This window comes from Aptenodytes patagonicus, chromosome 3 (genome assembly GCF_965638725.1).
Source record: "Aptenodytes patagonicus chromosome 3, bAptPat1.pri.cur, whole genome shotgun sequence".
NCBI lineage: Eukaryota > Metazoa > Chordata > Aves > Sphenisciformes > Spheniscidae > Aptenodytes > Aptenodytes patagonicus.
The window spans coordinates 113,114,280-113,138,147 of record NC_134951.1 but is presented as its reverse complement, the minus strand read 5'-3'; the positions used below and the strand labels follow the sequence as shown (position 1 = coordinate 113,138,147).

General features: G+C 38.7%; 1 protein-coding gene across 1 annotated transcript in view; it reads right to left on the bottom strand.

The window, feature by feature from the left end:
• ALK (ALK receptor tyrosine kinase) overlaps positions 1-23,868 on the bottom strand; it is a 328,254-nt gene that overhangs the window by 213,690 nt on the left and 90,696 nt on the right. Inside the window, exon 3 of the mRNA XM_076334726.1 lies at positions 18,102-18,263. Within this exon, the coding sequence (XP_076190841.1) occupies positions 18,102-18,263 (162 nt within the window). The remainder of the gene's footprint in view (positions 1-18,101; positions 18,264-23,868) is intronic.

Genomic DNA, 23,868 nt, shown 5'->3' with positions numbered 1-23,868 from the left:
CAATCCTATGTGGCCACGTTTATCCTACTGTGTTCTCTACATTGTCTAGAGGCAATGCCTCAAATTCTTGTATCGGTTGGTCCAACAATCCTACGCCTTTCTCACTGCTCCTTCTTCAGGAGTTTCTCTCTTCAGCTTGTGAAGAATCCTCAATTGCCCACACAGGCGTTCCAAATGCAACTACAATGCTTTGTTTGTATGGGATAAGACATCTCCAGCCATAGAACAGAACTGATAAAATCTGTTTAGTTTTTAAGAGAAGAAAGTTGTAAATTCAGGGCATTTGCTACTTGTCCATGTTCCCAAATTAAGCCTTCCTTTAAGGAATAAAAATAACAGTGTGAAATTCTTTAGCAGACAAGCCCTACAGAAAACTGCTTTCTGGGCAAGAACAAAGGAAACTTTTGCAAGAAGCAGCTAATTCAATTGCTTGTTGCCTTAGTGTCCTGGTTACATTAAACCTGCAAAATATGATTCTCACTGGAAGGAGAAATCATGAGCCAGACATAATCATTAGGCAAACTCAATCATGTTTATATTATTCAGATATAATCAGAACCTACTTGTCCTTATCGTTATAAGGTGTTTGAAAAGCACAGTGTTTATAGTGGGGGGCTTGCCACCCCCCTTCTTCTATTGTAAAGGCTACAAAAGATAAAATACTGGGCTTTCCATTTCTTTGTAGATTCAATTCAGCATAACAGAAATTACTTTGCTACAGACTAAAAAAAACCCAAAGTAAATGTATAGAATATTTATCATTGGGCAAAGACAAGTTGCCTTTGAGAAAGCAAGTCAGATCCAGAATTGTGATAATCTGTGTATACACTCTGAAACAGTAACACTTTCTACAAACCAGTGTCTTTAAAGTGTATTGAAAATATAAACAATACATAAACAGAACTTATTTTCTATTCCAGGTTCATATAAATTCACCATCATTAATATAATTAGAAGCTTTATACCATAGCGTAAGATCAAATATCCTGCAGGTATTAAGTAAATAATTTTTTTAATTTAACTTTCTTCATAAGCAGCTACACTAATGCAGGATCTGTCTCTTGATAAATAGAAAAAACACTGAATTTCAGTAGGGCTATGTTACCTTACCTTAAGGTAGTTTAGGATGTTACCCAGAAGCTAATTTGACTTAGTATAAAAGATGGCCCAAACTTGTCCAAATACCTGGATGAAAACAGCCAAGCTTTCAGAGAAGTTAACCATACACATCGCACATTTCATCTGAACGGGACTTGCAGGATCTCAGAACCCTCAAACCAGCCAATTTTTTATATTTAGCCACATAATCATGTTCCAGAGCTTTGGATAAATAACCTCTACTTATCAGGGATGGATATCTTTTAAACCATATTCATTTAACAGTAACATTTTCTTGCTAAAAAGCTAGAAAATTTTTTGCTCTCCCAATTAATGTAACAAAACCAGTTAACAATGTGAGTACTTTGTATCAACCTTACTTTATATCAACAACATTTCACAAAAGGTATTTGTTTACAACAGGGGCGTAGACATTAAAAAACTAATCTAAAGCTCACACAAGTCAAAGCTAGAAACTTAATGCATGTTTTACAAGTTCCACATCTTCTTTGTATCATTATTTAACTAAGTACAGTTCAAGAACGTTCTCGTTAACCCGCAGGAGTTATGAAAATACACCACTGTATTTTAGGATTCTTAAGACCCCTAGCTACAGTTTTCATACTTAATGGGGGGGAAAAAAAATAAAAAGAGAATTTGGGACTTTAGAAAAAATCTGTTTTCACTGGAATCTAACAGACTCTGGAAAGCCCTAATGATAATCTCAGCCTCACAAAGCTCTCTATATTCCTTCTATTTCTTTTTCTAATTTCAGAAATAAAACACATGCTACTCTCAGTCTAAATACTTGTCCACCCTTCCTTCAAGGACGAATACCTAAGACACTCTTCCTATACTTGAATTACTTGGCCTGCCTAAAGAACCCTATGATGTGAAAAGTCATACCTATTTCACTGGGTACTTTGTACTTTGCAAAGTTACAGTCTCTTTCTTTTGCGAACCATAGCTATGCAGTCATATCAGCAGTATAAACTAACATCATTTATCATTAATCTCCAGCCTTTACTGACTCTGGCATGGTTCTATTAAACTTCGTGTTTCATTGTAATATGATTTCAATTCAGTGACTAAACATATTTACTTTGAATTAAGATTCACAACTACCTAAGACAAATGCTACTAAACCCATGGCCTGTATCATGATGTTGAGTCAAGAGAACAGGAAATAAGAAGTAAAAGTTTAATCCAGAAGTGAGCTAGGATTTAACTCTTTTCTGAAATCATTGCAGCAAGACCACTCTTAATGCATTTAGCAACAATTAATTTTCAAAGCCAAAACAGCTGCACATTGCTGATGCTCTCCAGATGCAAGCTAAGGAATTAAATCATGGGATAATTCAATTGGAAAATTGCTTGTAATTATGGAGAATGCAGCGTCTGCTTGACTCCTCATGGTGATTGGTAGTTGCTTTAAGAATAGTGAGGTAGTCTGCGCAATGCATAGTGAATACAAATAAGTAGCTGTGTTAGGAGAAATCTCATTAAGTTTCACAAAGATATGGGTTTAACATTGTTAAAACTGTATTTGCTGACATTAATGATAATCCATTTTCACTGTCCCATTACTGCCGACGACCCACTATCACTTACACACAGAACAGTAATATTAACTTATAGCACCTTCCCTCTGAAGGAACTTAAAGTACTTTGCAAACATACAGAATGTGGTCCTACTCTAAACAACAATGATCCGAAAAGGGTTTGTTCTTTCTCATCTCATTTAATATACATGCAAGCAAACAGGCTTGTTCTAACCTGCCATTTAAATCTCTGATGCCACAAGGCTGACAATTTCTGGGAATGAAGAAGGGTGCTCCTCCACTTCAAATATTAAAAGTAAAATTCTCACTTATGATTCAACAACAGAAGAACAGGCTGCACAAAGGTCTAGTCAGAGACTCTCTAGTATTGTTGACAACAGGGGAAAAAAAATCCAGAAGAAACTGGTCTTTCGGATTGACAGTTACCAGTGCAGAAAAAAAGCCATCTTGTCATCTGTAAACTGAGCACATGTATTCTTAAAATAACAGGATGATGCAGTTTTCTACTCTCTGTTCATAAAATAGTCTTACCAGAACTGATCCTTATTAGCATTACAACATTTGACAGTCTGCTGACTATTTTAAAGAGTCTTGCTCATTGGCAAACTGAGGGACAAAATGGCTGCTCTATGTAAACATATTCCTACTGAGTCAGTGATGGAATGGGAAAAACACCTAGAAATACTGATTTCCAGCTTCCTGGTTTAACTATTAAAACACACAGCTCTTAGTTTATAGAAACCCAGTTATGGTAGTAGTGGTTACTATGACACATTATGTTATCTGTACGTTAGCTACCAAAATGTTTGCCTGATTTTTTTTTCTTTACTTTATAAAGCATTCACAGAAAACCCTTTAGGGAACAAAAGATCAATTATTTACAAACAAAAGATCAATTATTATTGAAGCCCAAGTGGCTTCACAAATCAATCATCCAATATCAAACTTGAAGTTGTTATTTTAGCACTATTAACTACACAATAATTAAAATTGATTACAAAGTCACAAAACCTCATTCAGTTGCTGTGAATTGGGGGAAAATTCCTCAAAAGCAATTTTTTTTTTTTTTTAAAGTGATTGTAAAAAGATTTCCATCAATTAAAGAGACATCTGGTAATATGGAAAAGGTGATAAATTATCTCCTGTTCTCAGTGCTAGTCCTTTATAGACCAAAGGTGGTGCAGGGGAGAAATCCTTATGGTCATTATCTCCATCTGAAAAGGAGTAGAAACACCACTGTGTTGGGGTCACTGACAAGTCATTCTCCTTCTATAAATATGTTCTGTGGTGACCAAAGTGTAGGTCTCAGTAGCAGAGATGACGTGCTATCAAACAGATAACACGTTCTGTGAACCCAATACTGCAAAGAGGCAAGCCTTGTGTTTCAATCTAACAAAGTCCTTAAGCACATGCTTTAAGTATTTGAGTAGTCCTAAGAAATACAGATAAGTTCTTTGCATATTTTATTGTCACACAGCAGATACTAGCCCTTAGCAGGACTAAGCCCTATAGCGGAGCTTTTCCAGTAACCAGATATGCTACTGTTTCTACATGACACACCCCCTTTGCTGCTCCCCTAGTTCTCCCCTCCCTGAGCTACATGCCATTGGTTTAGGTTTTAATTCTGAAGAGAAATAAAACGGTGAGTCCCCCCCCCCCTTAATATAATTTTCCAAATTGCAAAACAGTTCTACAAAATATAACGTTTCTTCCCTCCTGAACTTTTTTCACAAGCTTGCAGTACAGGTTGTCAAGCTGCTGTTGGTCCAAGTTGCTGGTCTAATACCAACTCTGTAAGGGATCAAAGATGATTAACTGAATCACACTCAGAAATGCCCTGTGCAGATGCAAACCTCACTCCAGCCTTTCTGCTGTCCCCCACCCCATGCAGGAAGTGCGGAACATCCACATACATAACAAGCACTAATTTCCCTCAAGTATACAGAGGTGGGAAAAAGTGGCACAACATTACTTCCTTACACTACCACCCCAGCTGGCATCTCAAAGGTAAGAAAGGCATTGCACCCATGTTAAAAAAAAAATAAATAAAAAAAAAAGAGACGTCGCTATGCTTGCTTTCATACCTGCAGCAAGGCTGCCAGTGACACAATGCACATCTGTATTACCTTGTGACAGTGTCAGGCTTTAAAGAACATCCCAAACTTCAGCTTAACATGCTCTTTTAGCTAGACAATGAGAAACTGGGAGCTACTTCAGCAATTTCACAAACAGGCCCATTGCAAATACACCTAGGCTAGCAAAATGCCACTTCCTGTGGTCTGTACTCCTTCATCCAGCAAGCCCAAGATGCTTTCAGAGGAGAACAAGAGGACAATACCTGTTAAAGATCAGAGGAGGAGGAGGGAATAGGAAGGTGCTTTTCAGAAAACATAACAAAAAGAAGAACAAGGCTTTGATTACATTGCAGGAGTGAGAGTAATCTGTAGTTCACTGAAGTTTCTGCAGTCTGTATTATGAATAGTTGTTTTAGCAACAAAGAATCATGCAGTAACTCAGTTTCATTAAAAAAAAAAGTTTGGCTTGCTGATAAAAGTAGCATACCAAATAACCAATCAAGTAACCAACAAGTTAGTTAATTTTTGCAAGTCGTTTAGGTCATTCTTGCTGCAATGCCCATTAACAGCTTCACACTCAGGATTGGTCTTCGATGTCCCACCCTCCCCAAGAGTTAATGGATGTAACATTAAATAATGCACATAGCAATCCATTTGTAGCTCTAATGCAGTACCTTTCACCTGTCCACCCACAAAGCACTCTGAAATGTATCATTTCATACAGATAAAAAAACCCAAAAAAACCCACATAGTAGAGAGTGGTTAAAGGCATTGTCTGTAATGTGCATCTTTTCTATAGAGTTAATTCCTATCTCTTAATTTAGGGATATCCCAGCCAAACTCCTCCATGCAAAAAAGCTCTTCCCCCAAGTTACGCGGTGCTTTACACCCAGGTGAAGTACCTCATCTGGTTGGAGCTCAGTTATTTCAATTACACTTTGTCACTCAGTCTGTAATCAAAATTCAAGACAACAATCACTCAAGCGCTGCCCCTACTCCAGCACATTTTTACAGTTCTCCTTACCTGTCCAGACAGAAACCTTCTCACCCTAAGTCAGTGGAAAGAAATGGAAGTGCTCAGCTTCATGCAGCACTCATCCATTACATAAACTCCCCAAACATCTCAGCTAAGCACATAAGCAAATGCACGATACTAATACTACTGAAAGCATATTAGCTGTCGTATGACTTTGCAATGGGATTTCTCATCACTACAAGGAAAACCTGAATGCTGATCCCAAAGTTTCATCTGCAGTGAAATACCCCTTCGTCCTGTCACCGAGTCCTGGCAAATGCCCACTGTACAACAGAGCAGGAGGTTTAGTGTTAATGGAAGCCCAAATTCAATTTCTAAATAGTCAACATTTTAACTTTTAGTTCTTGAGTTTTCCTTGATTTTAAGGCAATCAGGAATACTAATTCTGAATCCAAGCACCCCAAATATTTCAGAAGTCCATATTCAATTCAGCTTTACATATGACAAAAATTGCTTCAGTCCCTTGGACAGCGAACACCTACCATTAAACATTCATTCTGCACGCTGACCACAGAGAGAACTGCCTGCAGCAGGTCAAACACCAATCTTAAAAAGGCCTGGAGTACATTTTAGTCATCCATTGCTTCAAAGCCATTACAGTTACCACTATTTTTTCAGTAAGTTTACAGGTAACTGGGATCCACATTTTCTGTTCTCTAATTAGCTGATCAATTCCTTCAGCAAAGCTAAAACTCCATCTACACCTCTATTCACCTTTCTCCATAGATGGATAAGACAACCAGCTACCTATCCTACACTAGTATTCCTACTTAAATAAATGTCCTTAAAGAATCACAGAATGGTTTGGGTTGGAAGGGACCTTAAAGATCATCTAGTTCCAACCCCTCTGCCATGGGCAGGGACACCTTCCACTAGACGAGGTTGCTCAAAGCCTCATCCAATCTGGCCTCGAACAATTCCAGGGAGGGGGCATCCACAACTTCTCTGGGCAACCTGTTCCAGTGCCTCACCACCCTCATAGTGAAGAAAAAAAGAAGGAGGAAGAAAAAAAGGAGGAGAAAGAAAAAAGAAAAAAAGAAGAAGGAAGAAAAAAGAAAAAGAAAAAAAAAAGAAGGAAAAAGAAGAAAAAAAGAAACTTGCTATTAAAAATGTTAATTGTTGCTGTTCACTCAGCTGTTGCCACTAATTTGCAAGTGGCTTGGCATCTTCGCTAAGTAGTAATTTTTAGAATCTACTCTTGCTTAACAGATACTCCTTTGGCTTGGTTAGTCATTGGACAGGTCATTACTTTAGGTGGAAGCCACAGCTTCTCAGTTAAGATACATAACATTTTATAGTATCTTATTCTAGGATTCTTGCTTTTAACCCTTAATTGATGATAAAACAAAGATTAATTAAATTATCTAAACTGTTAATTCCTCAGGGATCTTGATTTGACAATGACGTGATAACACTAAATATATCGCCCTCAGCCAGTTGGATAGATAAACCAACAACTACAGAATTAAAATGGTTTTGCACTACTGTGTAATTAGGCAGCGAGGCTACCAGATTGACCTTTTCTTTTCCCCTGATCTAAGAAAGTTGAGTATGTAAAATTCCAAGCTCTGTATGTCACAGTAAACTTTCAGGTGTAATGACCTTGTTAACATGCAGGATCAACTCAGGCAGGCAGGCAGAGCCTGCCCTATCCACAGTTGGCAGCCAGAAAAGCTGTAATTTTTTAGGGCAGTCAAACATAAACCATCCTCTGCCTCCTCCCCAAATACTTCCACACCTTTGGGAAAAACACTGAGAGTGGAATTAAACCTGCATCATAATGCTGTTTTAACATGGCCTTTTTATTTCTGCAACGCTCTGAATAAACACCTTGAAACCAGAACATCCTTGAACCTTCAGCTGCTCAAAATCAATATCAGAGTTCTGCAGCTTGGGCTTTTCTCTGATAAACAAAATTACTGTGACAGGTGAAAATGAATTGTGATCTAACCTTTATTAGGCTGTTTATGTGCCTTGCAAGGCTCCCAAATGACTGCCAGAGATGACTATCTGTGATACGGAGCAAAATGCTTCCCTTCATTGCCTGACCTTTCCACTTCCCCACTGGAAGCACACGAAAGCAGCAAGATGACCCACACTAAAAGCAACATACAAAGCGAATTATTGTAGTTCTGTCCTACATCAGGTTTATTCTTTTAACGCAGGCAATGGCAAGCAACAAACCTTCTGGTTCTGCTGTTTGAACACCTCTTCAAATCTGGAGAAGTCTACTCATCATCTTGTTTACTCATGTTTACACCAGATAATTTAGAAAGACAGCCTCTCACAGAAGAGTGGGAAGATCTGCTCACAGCCATAGAATAGGAAGAAGAAAAAAATGCAGAACAACGGCTAAAAGCCCACTATTACATTTCTTGAATTCTTAAGGAAATGCCATTTAGAATTAAGTGGTGCTTGCTTCTCTTATCTGTTGTGACACTGGAGCATTCAGCTAACAAAGCTGACTTTCATCTGGGTTTGCAAGTGATATGAACCCATTAATATCAAGTCAAAATTTTTTTTTAAAATAGTCTTTTTTCATTTTAACAAAAGACAGTCACTCATTTATCTTCTTTTAAATTCTGTTTATTTAGGGAAGGTAAGAGACAAAGGTCAAGCATTTCTAGATTGCTTGCATTTGATAGACAAGAAAGACTGTGCCATTGAGAGTAAAGGGACTTAAGGGGACTTAGGGAAAGCGACTTCTTTACAGAGAGGGATGCACAACGTAATTCACTGCACAGAAAGGCAGTGTTGTTCAACACAGGAATGGCATCTAGGATTGGAGATCCCAAATCAACAAGATATTGTAGTATGTATCCCAGCAGACTTGCAACATAACATGGAGGGCTATATTCTGTTGCTCTCCTCAGTGCACAGTCCCTGACACAAGCATGTCTGGAGAGTAAGAGAATATTCTGGGAAGTCTGGCCACAAGTTTCCTTCCTTCTCCTGATCTCCCAGTGTGGCCATTCTTGTGTTCGTACATTATACCATCTGTTTAATCACTGTGCTCTCAAAACAAGCAAACAAAGAAAACAGATGAAACTTCAGGGATAGCTTCTAACTCATAATTGAACGGATGAGTATTCATTAGAATCCAGGCAAGTTGCTTGGGGCCGCCTAAACAGGCATTGCATGGTATTAAGAAAAAAATTTTTTAAAAGATACAAAACAGAATTCTCACTCAGTATCTTATCTTTAATACTGCAACCTTCTTTGGTCACTTTGAGTAAGATAAAATAAGCATGCTCAGTTTAAGCTGCTATAAGAGAAAACTTGAGGATTATACAGCTAAGCTCATAGGTCCCCCTCCCCTTCAAGGTAAAGGTAAATGAAACTACTTTGGTCAGCTCTAACATTAACAATTCCTGTAAGATTTAACCTCTGAAGGCATGTCTAGGGGAATACTTCTTGCAACACCTCTGAAGCAGTACATGCAATCGTCTCTTTCAAAAAAATGAGATATTACACAAGCATTAGTACCAACATATCCTTTACAGATTTGCATCTAAAATACTCAAATTTCATCAGAAAACCAAGGACAGAAGTATTAAAAAGCAATCTTCTCTTTCTTTACACAAATTTACCTGTCTAGATTAGGCAAAAAGGTCAAGCTGTACTTGGGTTTAGCTTAGCCTGCCCTAAGATCCTGGCTGAGTCATGATCTTTTCTCTATCACAGTTCCAAATTAACAATTTTTTACTTCTGTTTAATTATTTGGGATTTGCTCTTGGCAAGGGTCACAGCAGTACAACTGCTTAGCTTTCAGAGTCCCGTGACTCTCTTTTAATGTATTCATTCAAGCATCAGTGTGTAAGATAGCTACTGCAACACATCATCATCATTATCATCGATGTTAAGAACAATAGTGAAAATATTCCAGTTCTTGTCAATTTACTGATGCTTTTAACGTAATCTCACAGAATAGGTCTGCAGAAAATCCCACATGATGATGTCTATTTATTGTAAGTGGACCAAGCCAACTTCATGACAAAAATACTGTAGAGCAACAGGCACCTAACTGTTAGGACTAGTTAAGGTGCAAGAGATACAACACGTTTGGCACAGCTAGGAAAACAACTCACCTTGGGTGACTGATTTAACCACACCGTGCTTTAGTTTCTCTTTGATGACATGGAGAATCACATCTCCCAATTCTTTAAAACCATATGAAGTGCCTTATTTAGTAGAGCATTCTCAGAGCCTCATAGGTAAAGTACTAAAGCAGCACAGGTTATTGTAATAATTGTCAATATATAATTAGACTATGGTTGGTAAGGAGTGGCAATATGCAGCCAAGTGGCTACAAGTCTTACAGTGTCTTGCTGATACTCCTTTATCAAATGTTATATTTTTATGTACAGAGCTATATGTGTGAGTTGTCACTGGCATGGTAAAAAAATAAATATACAGAAAATAGAGGTAGCAGGCAGGCTAGAAAGAAATTAAAACTATCAAATAACAATGTATTAATTCATTGAATGTTCTTTGCACAAATATGAGTTTTCTATACTTGAAAAGTTCAATTAAAAAAACCCCAAACACAACATATGCATGGATGTACACAAGCATTCAGGGATAAAGAACACTGCCCCTACATCACAGAGGAAAAAAATTACAAATGTGTGTTAATCCAGTAGTCTTTTCCTATAAAAAGGTCAAACACAGCCAAGAGCAGGATACACTTCCCTCCAGCTGTTGTTTTAATATGCCTCATCTTGCCAAGGAGAAAGCATCTCTAAGAGTGAGAAAGAGACCATTTTACAACCCATTTATTCTTCATTGTCTATGCCTTCTCTGGATATACTTGTTGAAGTACATTAGTCACAGGTATGCAGCAAGCCACTAGAGCATACTAACATCTGATGCACACTGAAATTAATTTTTCTTTTTCAGCTTGGGGAACAGAATGCTTCATGTTGAGTTGCACGCAAGTCTTCACTGAATTAAGGAATGAACAAACAAGCCTTCTAAAATCAACAAACCCACGTGCTTATCCATAGTCCGTACAAACCTACTCTATAAACAAACACACTGTCTTACAGTGAGACAATAATTTGCCTCTTTAGAGCAGGCTCATTAAAGGGAAATAATTCTGCAATAACAAAGCACAAGTGTAGTACTAATGAGAAGAGCAAGCTGCAAAATGTTAAGAACATCTGGTCCATTTCTTGTACTGACAGAGTATGAGCTGGAATTGACCATCATAAAAAGGCTGCATTTTTTTTTCTTCACAGCCCAATGAACTCTGGAAGCAAGTTTGGTTTGCATTTCGTGTATTAACGTTGCATAAATTCCTATGGGGCTGTGTTGTAACACTTGATATATATATATGTTGCCAAGTTGAGTATCAAAATTTAAATCTCAACTAGAACAGCCAGAACTATTCACTTCAAATAATATTTTTGATTTTAAAACCCTCTCTGTTTACAAAGAACTTGATAGCCATCCCTACAAATCCATAAATCTCTCATTCGCAGTAAGATCAATGAATAATTTTCAGTCCATGTGTTGCTTCCAGATCTCACTTAATTCTTCTACTATTTCACTTGTGGTATGTAGCTGATCCTTCAACTCACACAAAACAATTATTTCCACTGACTCATTGGCTAAATCTTAAAGAGAAAAATAACTGATAGAAAACTGAATCCCACTTTGACTAAACAAAAGTGTAAAAGTTTACAGATCTTCATAGCATACCTGTAGTTTATCTGAATGCTTATAAATAATAAAACTAGGATGGCATTATACCACAGCACTATCTTTTTAAGGACCATTCAACCATCTGGACTGAATCTTTGCAGACTAGGATGATCCACATTCTTCTCCAGCATTAAAAAGAGGGGTGCAATAAACATTCACATCTGCAAGATTTTTGTCAAAATTTGCCATAGGTTCAAAAACATTTTTCTTCCAAAATAGAAATTCTCCTGAGAAGACAATTCTGGCTTTTTTTCAGACCGACCCTGTGAAAACCTCAAACTCCATGTATTGATTTACTAAAGAAAAGAAGAAATACTCTGGTATCTTGTTTAAAAGACACATAAGAGAGATCAATTCTATGAGATCAAGGCATATCCTCAAACCAGTCTTAAGGATTAATGTAAAAGGAAGACTTTGCCTGTCTAGCACGAGCCCAGCTACTCTCTTCACCCTTTATTCTTTCCTTTGGTAAATAGCTATCTTTTTCAGAGAGAATTTTTTCCCCAATTTTTAGTGGAATTGTAAGTGTTACAAGTCTTTTTTCTACTTAAGAGTCCTACATGAAAAGTAACTTCTCAACTACTTACTTCTTGCAAGCCCACATTGATTTATACTCCACTGTTTTGTTAATAAAGTGATAATCTGAAACAAAATATTATTTATTATCTTTTATTATCTGCCTCAATCTTCTTTGTGTGAGGAATCATAAATTAGCATCAACAGCCATTTTATAATCCTGCAGTTCATTATCTCCCATTTGCTAATATGCTCAGTGCTTTAGCCTTGCTCCATTTCTTTAGTAATAATTACAAAAATCAAAACCACATTAACACAATGTGCAGATACTTCTTGGTTTAGAACTTACGTAAGAGCTTTTCAACTAATCAGTAGCTGGTTAGGACACTGTCCTCATTCATCTCCCACTTCCCCTGCCACCCTTCATGAAAGTTTAATCTACATTTTCCATTAAGGAGTTGTCTCAATTGGTGTTCACATTTGCAGGGTGGCTTATTACTTTTTTGATTCTTATTTGAAATGGTGGTCATATCTCCCCAACTTACCTCTTCATCTGAAGTTTTTATCAAGTAGCTGCATATTTTCATGGTCCTGAAATCTTCAGACAACAGAAGCAGAAATTCACTTACTTTATCTAGAATCACAAGATTTAAAAGAGGCAACCCGCTTGCAGCACCATAGTCAGGAGTGGTCAAGCCTCTAATCCTCCAAGTTTAAAATTGCATTTACGGTTGGAAACAGATCACTGACATTTGATCAAGCACAGATCTGGATCCGGTTTGTGTGTACTTGTTTTGGGCCCAGCTGCTGCTGGTCCTTCCTCCTTAAATACACAAGAATAACTTTGTGCTAGTGGTTTCTCTCTTCCTCTTCCTTGTAAAATTTGACTCAGAAGGAAGCCACAACTGTGCTCCCAGACCAGGGACCACAATTATTGCCCTCCACAAGTCCACGGGCAACACCACAATGCAATGTTGCTGACACGAAGCTGACCCAGTGCCTCTCTGGAGGAAGGAAAATACAAGCACTGCAATGACTTAGCAGGAGAGATGAATTCTGGAAAGGCACACTTTCTGGGGGATGTAAAACCACCTGCTACTCAGAGCTGTATCCTAGAGGCCCCATAGTACAGAAAACCCTGGGTTTGAATCAAGAGTCGAGAGGCACAGAATTTATGGCTGGTTTGACCCATGTCAAATTTATCAGAGAGGCAAATGACTCTTTCACTTGAGCATGACAAACACATACGTCTACACAGCTGCAAAGTGCAACTTCCTTGGTCTACAAACTCTGTCATTCTAACCACAAACTGGGTTGTCTAACCTGCCTCCTTAGGAAATACTGCCACAGTTGCAAGATCTCCAATTCTTCATATTTCATTACGATAGACTGCAGTACATTTTAGATATTATGAAGGATCATAAATAATTAAGAATTAATCACACTTGTCAAAATAAATAAATGCAGTCAGTGATGCAGAATGCTTAAATTTTTTATAGCATCTTTTTGCTTATTCATGAATTAAAACAAAAGAAGTCTAGTAATCCACAATGGATTGCCTACTCATTACAGTACATACAGGCCTGATTCAGATCCCAACAATAGAGGTTTTCCTGTCAATCTTTAGCACATCAGTGGAATTTTAACCTTAAATCTCCGATCCTGCAGAAAGCTACATAAGTTTGACTTTGAAATATTAGTAGCTCCAGCAGATCTTCAGTTACCATGCAGGGCCTATCTGGCAGATACACTAGTGATTCTATCACCCGCTGGTCCACTTACAAGATGGGGGGAATGAATGAGAGTGAAGCATTTTAGCACAAAATTTCCAAAAAACCCCCAAAAAGTATCTTGATAGCCTCCCTTCTGTAGATTTCTATAGGCAGACAGTCCTGCAGTTCTTCCTACCAAATATCCAATATTTTTGCATGGTTCGATACCATTCACAAGGCTTTAACAGAATAGCAAATAATAATAAATGTTTAAATACACCTTTTCTCTGACTCTCCAAATTGGTCTGAAGCCCTTAGTGCATTTCTCTCCTTTTTCAAAGGGAAGGAAAAAATGGACTGGGAGGTAAGGGAGGGACACACCACCACACCAACCCCACCAGCACAGACCAAAGATCCATTAACTTCAGACATCTGGCTCTGAAAACAGACAGGTGTAGATGCATAGGAAAGAATATTTGAGCAGGGAGAGCAAACAGTTGTTACTTCCCCACCCCTGGCTTTCAGGGATCTATTGCACAAGGACTTTCTGAGCCAGAAAAGGTAGTCTTGAGAATTTAGTACCCGTAACTATTTGTCTTCCCCGCACATATCCTGTCAATTTGCACACCCATAGAAGGTTTTATCACCAACAATACCCCATGGAAAAAGGTTCCACAGTTTTACTGTTTGTTACATACTGAAGGATCTTCTTTTGTTTTGAACCTGATGCCTACTAATTTCATCTGATGCTGTCCAATTCTGTATTAGAAGAAATAACAAATATTCCTTCTGTACTCATCCTTTTGGTGCTTTATAAAGTCTTGGGAGTTCATAAACCTTTATACATCTTTTATAAAGATTTTATAAAATTCTGTGATTTTTATAAAACTCTGCCATGAATTCCTTTAGATGTCTCTTGCGGGCAGGGTACCCCCAGTTAATTTAAGCGTTCCTAAAAGATAGCAATTACATACTTTATATCATTCTTGTTCCCATTCTTTCAATAACTTTCCCAGCTGTACTAAATGATTTTTGATGCACGGGAACCAGAACAGAATGCTGTATTCTAGATACAACTGCCCCATACATTTATACTATAGCATATTGTTCCTATTTTCTACTCCCTTCCCAGTAAGTCCCAACATCACATTTACTTTGTGACTGCTATTGACTTGATGTTTTCACAGCTCTATTCTTACCCCAAAATCAGCTTAATTGATTACAGCCAGCTCAGAATCTGTCCTTATATAAGCCAAACTCAGATTGTTTCTCCAACCACCTCAATTCAAATAATCTACACTAAATTTCAGCTGCCACTATTATCCGGTTAAGCATCCTTTTTCAATTCCTTGTAAACCAGACCTCCAATCTTTTACCCTGAGTAATTTAATATCAAACTTCACCACCTCACCATCTATCCCTATTCAGAAGATCAATGATTTGTGTGACACCACATGCTGAACATGCCAAGTGAGTGGAGCACTCAGATGTGACTGTAACCAAACGCTGAGACACCTGAAACTAGTTCTTCCTCTAGGTAGCTTGATCCATGCTGATTTGGACTGATTCCTTGAGACTGAGCTGTATCATGCTGTGGGGACAGGGGCAAAAACACAGAAGTTCTTCCAATGTCTCTCTTTGGGAGATCTACCAATGATTTCCTACTGAACCTTTTACAGAAACTTATATGAAGCACAATGAATCATACCCAAGGCATTTGTCTCTACCAATGTCTTGACATGACTTGATAGCCAAGTGACAAGGATGAGCTAAACCATCCCAAAATCTAGTTATGCTATCTGTTTATCTCTGTGCATTACTGTCTGCAAAGGAGATGAAATGAGATTGAGATAATTGGAAGTACAATTTGCAGGAAACAGTGGGGGTTGGAATTACTGTGCTTAATTATTTCAGATTGAAACAGACCACACAACTATCTGTGCCAAGCAGCTGTAATTAAAGTGATTTAAAATAGAGAGATGCTAGCTCCAAGTGTTGATCTTCAAATGAGTCTTTATATGCACAAGAGTTAGTCATCTATGAGTTGCAGACCTACAGGTCTAATGAGGGGCTCAAGAGAAAATTACCACTGACTATGTCCTACAAGCCTCATAATTGAAAAAAAAAAAAAAACAACCCAACAGCAAACAAGCAAAGAAAACACCCCAAACAACCCACCCTGCCGCCCCACAAATCTAAATCCATTCAATCAATGTGACACTGGGTACTTGCCCCTCAGAATGGGAGAAAACAGCAGAACACAAGCTTCAGCGTAAATTCCCTATATTCCAGATGAAGAAAAAAATGCCCAAAACTTTGGACATAGAAATGGAATTTTATCCCAGTAGGCAATTGGTAATCATCAACCAATACTACCCTCGTTTTTGGGCTACAGGGCCAGCCAACAGTTTCCCCTTCTGCTTTGACAGACATATAAAAATGACTGAACACAGACAAAGGTATAACTTTACCAAAAAGAATCCAAAAGAAACATACATTGACAATATGCAGCATCACAGCAACTGGGCCAGGCCCTTCACCTGGAACAATACATTTACGTCCTCACAGGTTTTCCCCATTTTTTTTCCCACTGCAGCAAAGTGACAGCTACTCTTCTCAATTCAAAACAAGCAGGTTTTAATTCCTAAATTTCATCAGCAGCCAGCTTGCACGAGAATTTAAGAAAAACACCTTCTCAGTAGCAGACATTCTGATTTACCTCAAACTTTCACTTAACTGTATCTTTGTAGCAAGAAATTTAGTATGTGCATCTATGTTCTTTGATGTGAAAATTAGAAGATATTTGCATGCATCACAAATGTAGTCCATCTGCTTTACACAGGACACAGATCCCACCAAAATGACTCGGTATGCTTATGAATCAGTGGTCAAGCAATGAGCCTTAAAAGTTAATTTATAATGGCTATCTGGGAAAAAGTACTATACTATTGATATGGATGAGAAAACAGAATTAAAGAATATGAACAAAAGTGGCACTGAAACTTTTCCTCAGTATTTGCCTGAACACAAGAACTGTTATAAGCAGTCAGACTGCAGGTCTGCTAAGTCAAATGCCATCTCTGATGCTGGCTACTAAGAAAAGGATCCTTTCACTTGCAGTTTTCTGTTACAGAGGCTTCTTGAGTCAGGGACTGTAAACAGACTATTGAATTAAATAACCAGTGATTAATGTATTCTGCAAGAATTCATTTGATCTTTCTTTAAACTTATACTTCTGGCCTCCATAACATTAATTCATGCATCTTATTACCACAGTTTATTCAGGTACTGCATGAAAGATATCCCCTCTTGATTGTTCTATACCCGGCACCCACTAACTTCACAGCTGCTTCCCACTGCTCTTCAATGTGCATTTTTACAGACCTCTAAGTCCTACCATCACAGACAGAATAAAGAATCTTTGTCTGTTTAGTTTTTCCTAGTACGGAAACTGTTCCATATTCCTGATAACCTTTGTTGTCCTTCCCTATACCTCTTTGTTGTATATTCTTCTTGCCTGGATAAAGCTTGTAGCCCTAACTCCCCCGTTTCCATTTTGTAGCTCCATTCTCATCAACGCCACCCGACCCTTACAGAGAGAGGTTTCAAGCAGGTGTCAGTAACAGCAGGAAGGATGTTAAGAATTTTACTGCTTTCCCAGGATTAGAAGAGCACAAATACATCTAAAAATCTTTTTAGAACTTATAATCTTAATGAAATATGCTGCTGTTCACAGATATGATCATGAGCAGGAAAAATAATTCCAACAAACCAAATTTTCTTCCAAGGAAGGAGAAAAGTCTGTTGCACTCCCCTCTTTTCAGGCTTCCAAGCTCTCTTCAGAAACAGGAATTTTTTTCTTATATTAAGGGCAAACCCCATCTTTTGTTTTCTTACCAAACAGAAAACCTAAGCCCTGGACACAAGGATATTGCCTAATATGGTCTGCAAATAAGCAAGCAGTAAACAGGACCTAGAGCAGAGGTAAAACCAGACTCTATTTTATTCATCTCTTCTAAATACTGAATGACCTTAAACATAGGCACCATAGTACTATTCTCATCCAAATACCGTCCATGGCATGGGTCAGCCTGATTCAGATTTTACAGAATACTGTATTTGATATTTTGCTTCCCATATATATGATGCAGATTGCCTTTAGACAAAACCAGATCTTTCATGTGCAGAATGACTCCTTTTGTTTGTCACCGTTTGCATTCATTGTCTGCTTCAGTAAAAGGATTATAGCTGTCTTAAGTATTTTAGGAGGACATGTTTGTTTGGGTGGGGTTTTGGGTTTTTTTGTTAGGGATTTTTTGGGGGGTAGGAGCGAGGGTGTTTTGTTTTTAAAACTAACCACTACACTGAAGGCATTACATAGTTGTATTCATCTTACCTTTAGGTGTATTCTCAGAGTGATCTCTCTCTGGCCCATCTGGGATGTTTAGCTGTGAGATCTCCTCTGCACTCAGTCTGAGCCAGGCATTGTGGGTTTCCTGATCTTTTGAGGTAAAGGAATATTCCAGCTCACAAGGAGATTCAAAATTGCAGTCAAACACTGGAAAAAGAAAGCAGATATAGAGCATACCAGGTTAATTAAATCCAGCTTCCTCTGTGCTGGAAGGTGTGTATACACACTCATTTTATACTTTAGTAAGTTAGGGCTTGCTTTTTTCCATAATGAGGTACAAAGATAAGAAGGACATCCACAAACAGACAGGCAAAAATGTGTCCGAAATGGACTGCACAGAGAGGTTCATTATGGAGGTAGCAGCAAATCAAGAGGAAGGCCCAAGAGCCAGTAATTCCCCTTCAGGACAGATAAAAGGGCAGCACAGGCTAAAGCGGTGAAAGGCATCATCTAAACTGAAAGGGAAATAGCTTAGTCAATTAATAAAATGGGACAGAAAGCCCATCTCTTCTGGGATGCTGGTGCAAATTCAACCAGGACCATTATAGCGTAAAGACTACTAACATGCTTCATAGTCATGTTCCATCTCAGTGAGCACAGGACTCTGCAAAGTGAGTCATATACCCTGGGCATATGGGACATGCTGGTAGCTATAGGGACAGTACCCTGCGAAGCAACCTTCTGACCCCCTGGGTTTGAAACGCTTTACTGAGGCAGCAGAAGCAGCAGAAGCTTGATCTGCTGCTGCAAAACTTTAGCCTCTAGGCAGTATAGCCAGCATCTGCCTCCAGCACAGACATTTCTTTTTGACATGTTTCTCTTTCAGTAACCAATTACCCTGCTGGTGCAACTATGATTCACTTCCCAGTGTCCAATTTACTATCACACCATAATTCAAGTTGCTTAACACAACATGCAGTAATAACCTGCACGGATTTTACTTTTAATCATCAAGATTGCTAAATTTTCTGGAATGCCTCGTATACATTTGCTTTTGTCACCACAGTCATCACTCAACACAGTATGCAGTAACAGAAAGAAACTATTTCTGAACTAACTCAATGTTTCTAAAAAGGCTAGATCCATTTGAAAAAGCCCAACAAAAAAATCCAGCTCTTCTTTGGAGTTTTCTACATTGTCTACTGTCCTGCCATAGCTATGCAAGTGAAACAAATAATCTGAATTGACATTAGTCAAATTAATTTTTTTTTAAACTTCAATTACATTCTCTATTAAACATCTCATTTCTTGTCAGTGTGCACAGATTTATGTAGTTCATCCTATTCTCCTGGTGATATAACATTTTCTAATCTGAAGGTTAATACTGTTGCCCTCTCACTATACTTTTCCCAGCTAATTTGCCTTTTTAACAGCAAGCTGGAAGGAGCAGAGCCTATTTTTCCAGTTTATATTTGATTTTCTTAATCAGGTGCTTCATCATTCACTCAGCATTTGGAATGCTTCACAACACCATGGAAACCATATGATGTAAGGAATCCATATGCACAACAAGCAGCAGTAACAAGGTTTATACATATTTCCTTAAATTTGAATGCACAAGTCGCTACCGTCTTCAGGCCTCTATGTTATCAATATAAATTTCATGATACATGAAGCACACTTCAGTTTAGGCAGCAGGGAACAGTGGATATATTCATGCTATACAGTTTACTACTGCAATATCATACCCAAACCTCAGACCACTTATCTCTAGTCCCTTAGATGTTCTTTAAAAAAAAGAAAACCAAACCCAACATTATTTAACCCTATAAAGTGTTAAGAGCCTATTAAACTTTGTATCAAAGCTCAAATGGACAAAAGAGCAACCAAACACTCAACTGCATCTTACAGAAGATATATCATCATTACTGCGTAGTTTAGTTACGGGGAACACCTTGAGTAGCATGTGCTTCAAGGCACTGTCAAAGAAAGGGGAGGAGGGGGAAGAAACACAGCTTATGCAAGGACTTTTTTGACTGAACCCACACAACAATGTAAGGGAAAGCTCAGGCCAAGGACAACACATGACAAGAGCAATCATTTCATATCAACTACTTCATTCTTTGTGGGCTTCTCTTCCCCGTCAGTCTCTCATATTTTCATGAGCTTTCCAGCAGTCACTGCTTGCTTCCACTCCTCTCCCATCCAGCTGCTGGGAACAGAAGCCTTTGTGCTCTCTTACCCTTTTGCCCCCAAGCAGAGAAGCCCTTCATGGATATCCACAAAGCGCTCTCGTTTTCCTCCTCCAGTCCTCGCCCCCTGACACTCTGATTACGGTGCCTACAAGCACTCAATAGCCAGCTCAGCTCCCCCGTTCGGTCTCACTTTCCAGAACCTCCTCCTCAAAAGAGAGCTATCAATTGGTTGTGGAGCCCTTAACACAGCAGGCCTCTGACCTACAACTGGGACAACTTAATTGGAGTATGTGATTAAATACCAGTCGTCAACTTTAGTGTTATGACCCCTGCAGACAACTAAAGCCTCTGCCTGAAGGGGGGAAAGTGAAGGAAAAAAGGCAAGTAGCTATACCATTTCCTTCCCTTGCAATGAATAGCCTACAGAGAAGTGGACATGGTCTAACATGCCTGTTGGGGTCAGGCTGAATGGCCTTTACAACAGGTTATTCTTTGAAAGAGGAGGAGACTACTTGGCTCATACATCTGAGAGCGTCTGTGATTTAATGAAAACATACTTGCATCTTTTACAGAACTTGATAGTCCCCCACCATCACCAGAATATCTGCACTCTTCATAGGCTCTTATTTAAATTAATCTTGTATCAGACACAAATTTCAGTGCTATTATCCTATTCAGTACAAAGAAATGATGACAAAGAAATGCTATCTGATGCAACACAGCAAAGTCTATGCAAACAGCATCTAGTCTTCCAAGCCTAACGTTAACTGCCTACCCTCAGGCTTTCCTTCTTTCACAATGTCCTTCACTATTGACAATGTATTATACTTTATAAAAAAAGCATTATATACAACACATACATTTTTTTCACTGATAAGCCGCTCTTGATGTGGTAGCTGCTACAAGACCATATAAACCACATTTGCAAATACAGAACCTTCACAACATTTGAATTGCTGCCACAAATCACCTGCCATTTTTTATGCCTCTGCATAAAAAAAAGGTCTTTCTCCTTCCTTTTTTACTTTTGTCTTAACATGTTTAAATGCGACACCAAGTTTCTTTATTTCTTGCCCAGCTAAGCACATAAGGAAGCAGCCATGTGCCTTTGGAAGCTGAATAAAAGCCATTCCACCCCTTTTCTGAAAAACAGCAAACACTGCAGGAAAGGTAATTAAATCTAACACAACTTTTAGTGATCTTTTTTTTAAACGTACTACCAATATAAATTGACTAGATACAGAGCTTTAGGAGTTGAATAGTGTGCCTAGTCAGTAAAGTGGTTTTTTTTGTGATTTTTGGTGGGTTTTTTTTAAAAAGATGTCACAAAGATTTATATCCAGTATATGCATTTATGCTACAGCTATATTGACATTATGGATCCTAAAGGCTCTATAGGAATTTAAGTTGCAGCAAATTGCAAAGACACATTTTAAATATATTGCAAAAAAACCCCTAACCCCTTGTCCAACAATCTTTTGCATCTGCAACCACTGGACACTAGTGAGACAGAACAGCTGATTTATTAGAAGTCTATTTCATCATCATTACACCTTTAAAGAGGAAACAAAAGTGATGCTTATAATTAAATTATGGTAAGCACCTATTTAAGAAAGGCTGTAGACATCAATCATTTCAGTTTCTGGTATGTAAGAAGATACAGGATACCAACCATAGAATGAAAAGTAAATTAAGCTACTGTCTGATTGAAAAGACAGTGGAATCTGTGTGCGTGTCTGATGACGTTAGAGTCTTGCGAGTACCTCAATTCATACCTAACAGCAATAATTTGTGCACAAACAACTAAAATATCTGGCAACTACATCTGTTTCAATTAAACTGATTAGAGTTTTCTAATAAACAAATTACTTAAAACAGTAGTGTAAATAATATGCCAAAACACAGTAATCTGCAGGAAATATCCTTTTACATTGCTGCAGATCGGAGTATGGATCATTTGCTCTTTGGATCATCTTAGATCATTTGTGTAACCACACATCACAGAAACACGCCTTATTTAGAACAAAAATAATCTAATTTAAAGAGAGATATAAAATGCCTGTTCTTGTTAATAAACTATTCTGATTATCCTTTCCTCAGCTGCCCAACAACAGACTTAGTTTATTTGTTTTAAGCCACAACTCCTTGCAACCACAAAAATGTTACCAGGAAGTAATTTCCTCTTAGACTGCTCCTTTCTAGTTCTACACGTGTCTGACTTAAAAGGGTCCTTTTCACTCCTGGTCTGCTGACTCTTACAAATCACTCCTCCTTCATTACTCTCAGCTGGTCACCCCTTTGAAAAGGTGTGGGTGCTTTCTCATCTCATTACAATAGACAAGGGGGTGGGTAGAAGTTCTCTGTTCTCAGAAGGACCAGCTTAGAGATGTACATCGTAACTGGCATCTCATCAGCTTAAACATGACTAATTTGTACTACATCTACAGACACAAATGCACAATGTAGAGGTCACTTACACGGATCAAAATGGGACCACAACCTCCCTCAAGAACACACCTCGTCAGCGGCAACAGTTGCAGCAGCAGTGTAGAAACAGATAAAATATTCTTGCGCAGGATGTCTTTTTTTATACAAATATTGACAGATATTCTTTGTGGAGGAGACATAATTTAAATTGCACAGTAGAGGTGTGCTCTGCTGAGTGAGCTTTGAGACCTCCATCAATACCCACTAACCTCTATTATACTCGTGTTATAAGGCCTATAAGCTTTTAATTTATGACAGGGAAATGACAAATTGATTTTCCAGTTATTAATCCTAGGGACAGAGCCAGTTCCTAAAGCCTTCCGTATTCCCTCTAGATAGAAAAGAGCACAGGGCATTCAGTCTAAGGGTTCTGGTTGCCCCATCAGGCCCTTCTGAATTTCTATCCACCAATACGGGGGTACACGTGTGGGGTGATACAAGGAAGCCTGCAGCGATAAGTACTTCTCCCTGAAAATGGAGCATAACTAGGAGACTCTGTGCTCTCTGGCTGTCAGCTCACCAGCCTAGTGAACACCCAGGAGGACACCAAACACAGTCCAGGCCCTTGGAAGCGAGCATTGCTCCACTGGCACAAAGAAGGGGTGAAACTTTGCAAATGGATCCCTAGTGCCACCTTTCCACTGTGCAACTAGAGGTACAGCAGCAATTTAAAATGAGCGAATCCACCACAGGATGGTAGGGCATGGAAAAAAACACAAGGGGAAAGGGAAAAGGTGTCAGCAGTCATGCAAATTAAAGAGGAAAAACAACTGCAGGGTTTAACTGCCTTGTTCCTGCCGAGAAAGCAAGCCTGAAGAGACATTTTCACCTACTTCCTTCCATTGCTCAGCATTGAGAAAGGGCAAACTGGCACATTTTAAGGGATAGTATGACATGTGTATCCCTGCCGGGCACCCCAGGCCTTGCTACCTCTAGGAAGCCTGCACCCACAGTAACTGCCTGATCTTTGGGCTGCCGCTCCAGGAGCTGACAAACATGAGAGGAGCAGCATGGCATGACAGGGGAGGTGAGGAACTAGGGAGGCACTCGAGGAGCCCCACGGCATCGCTCTGTACAGCATGGCTTTGGGGTCCATCCCGCGTGATGCGCCCCAGTCACTTGCAAGTGAA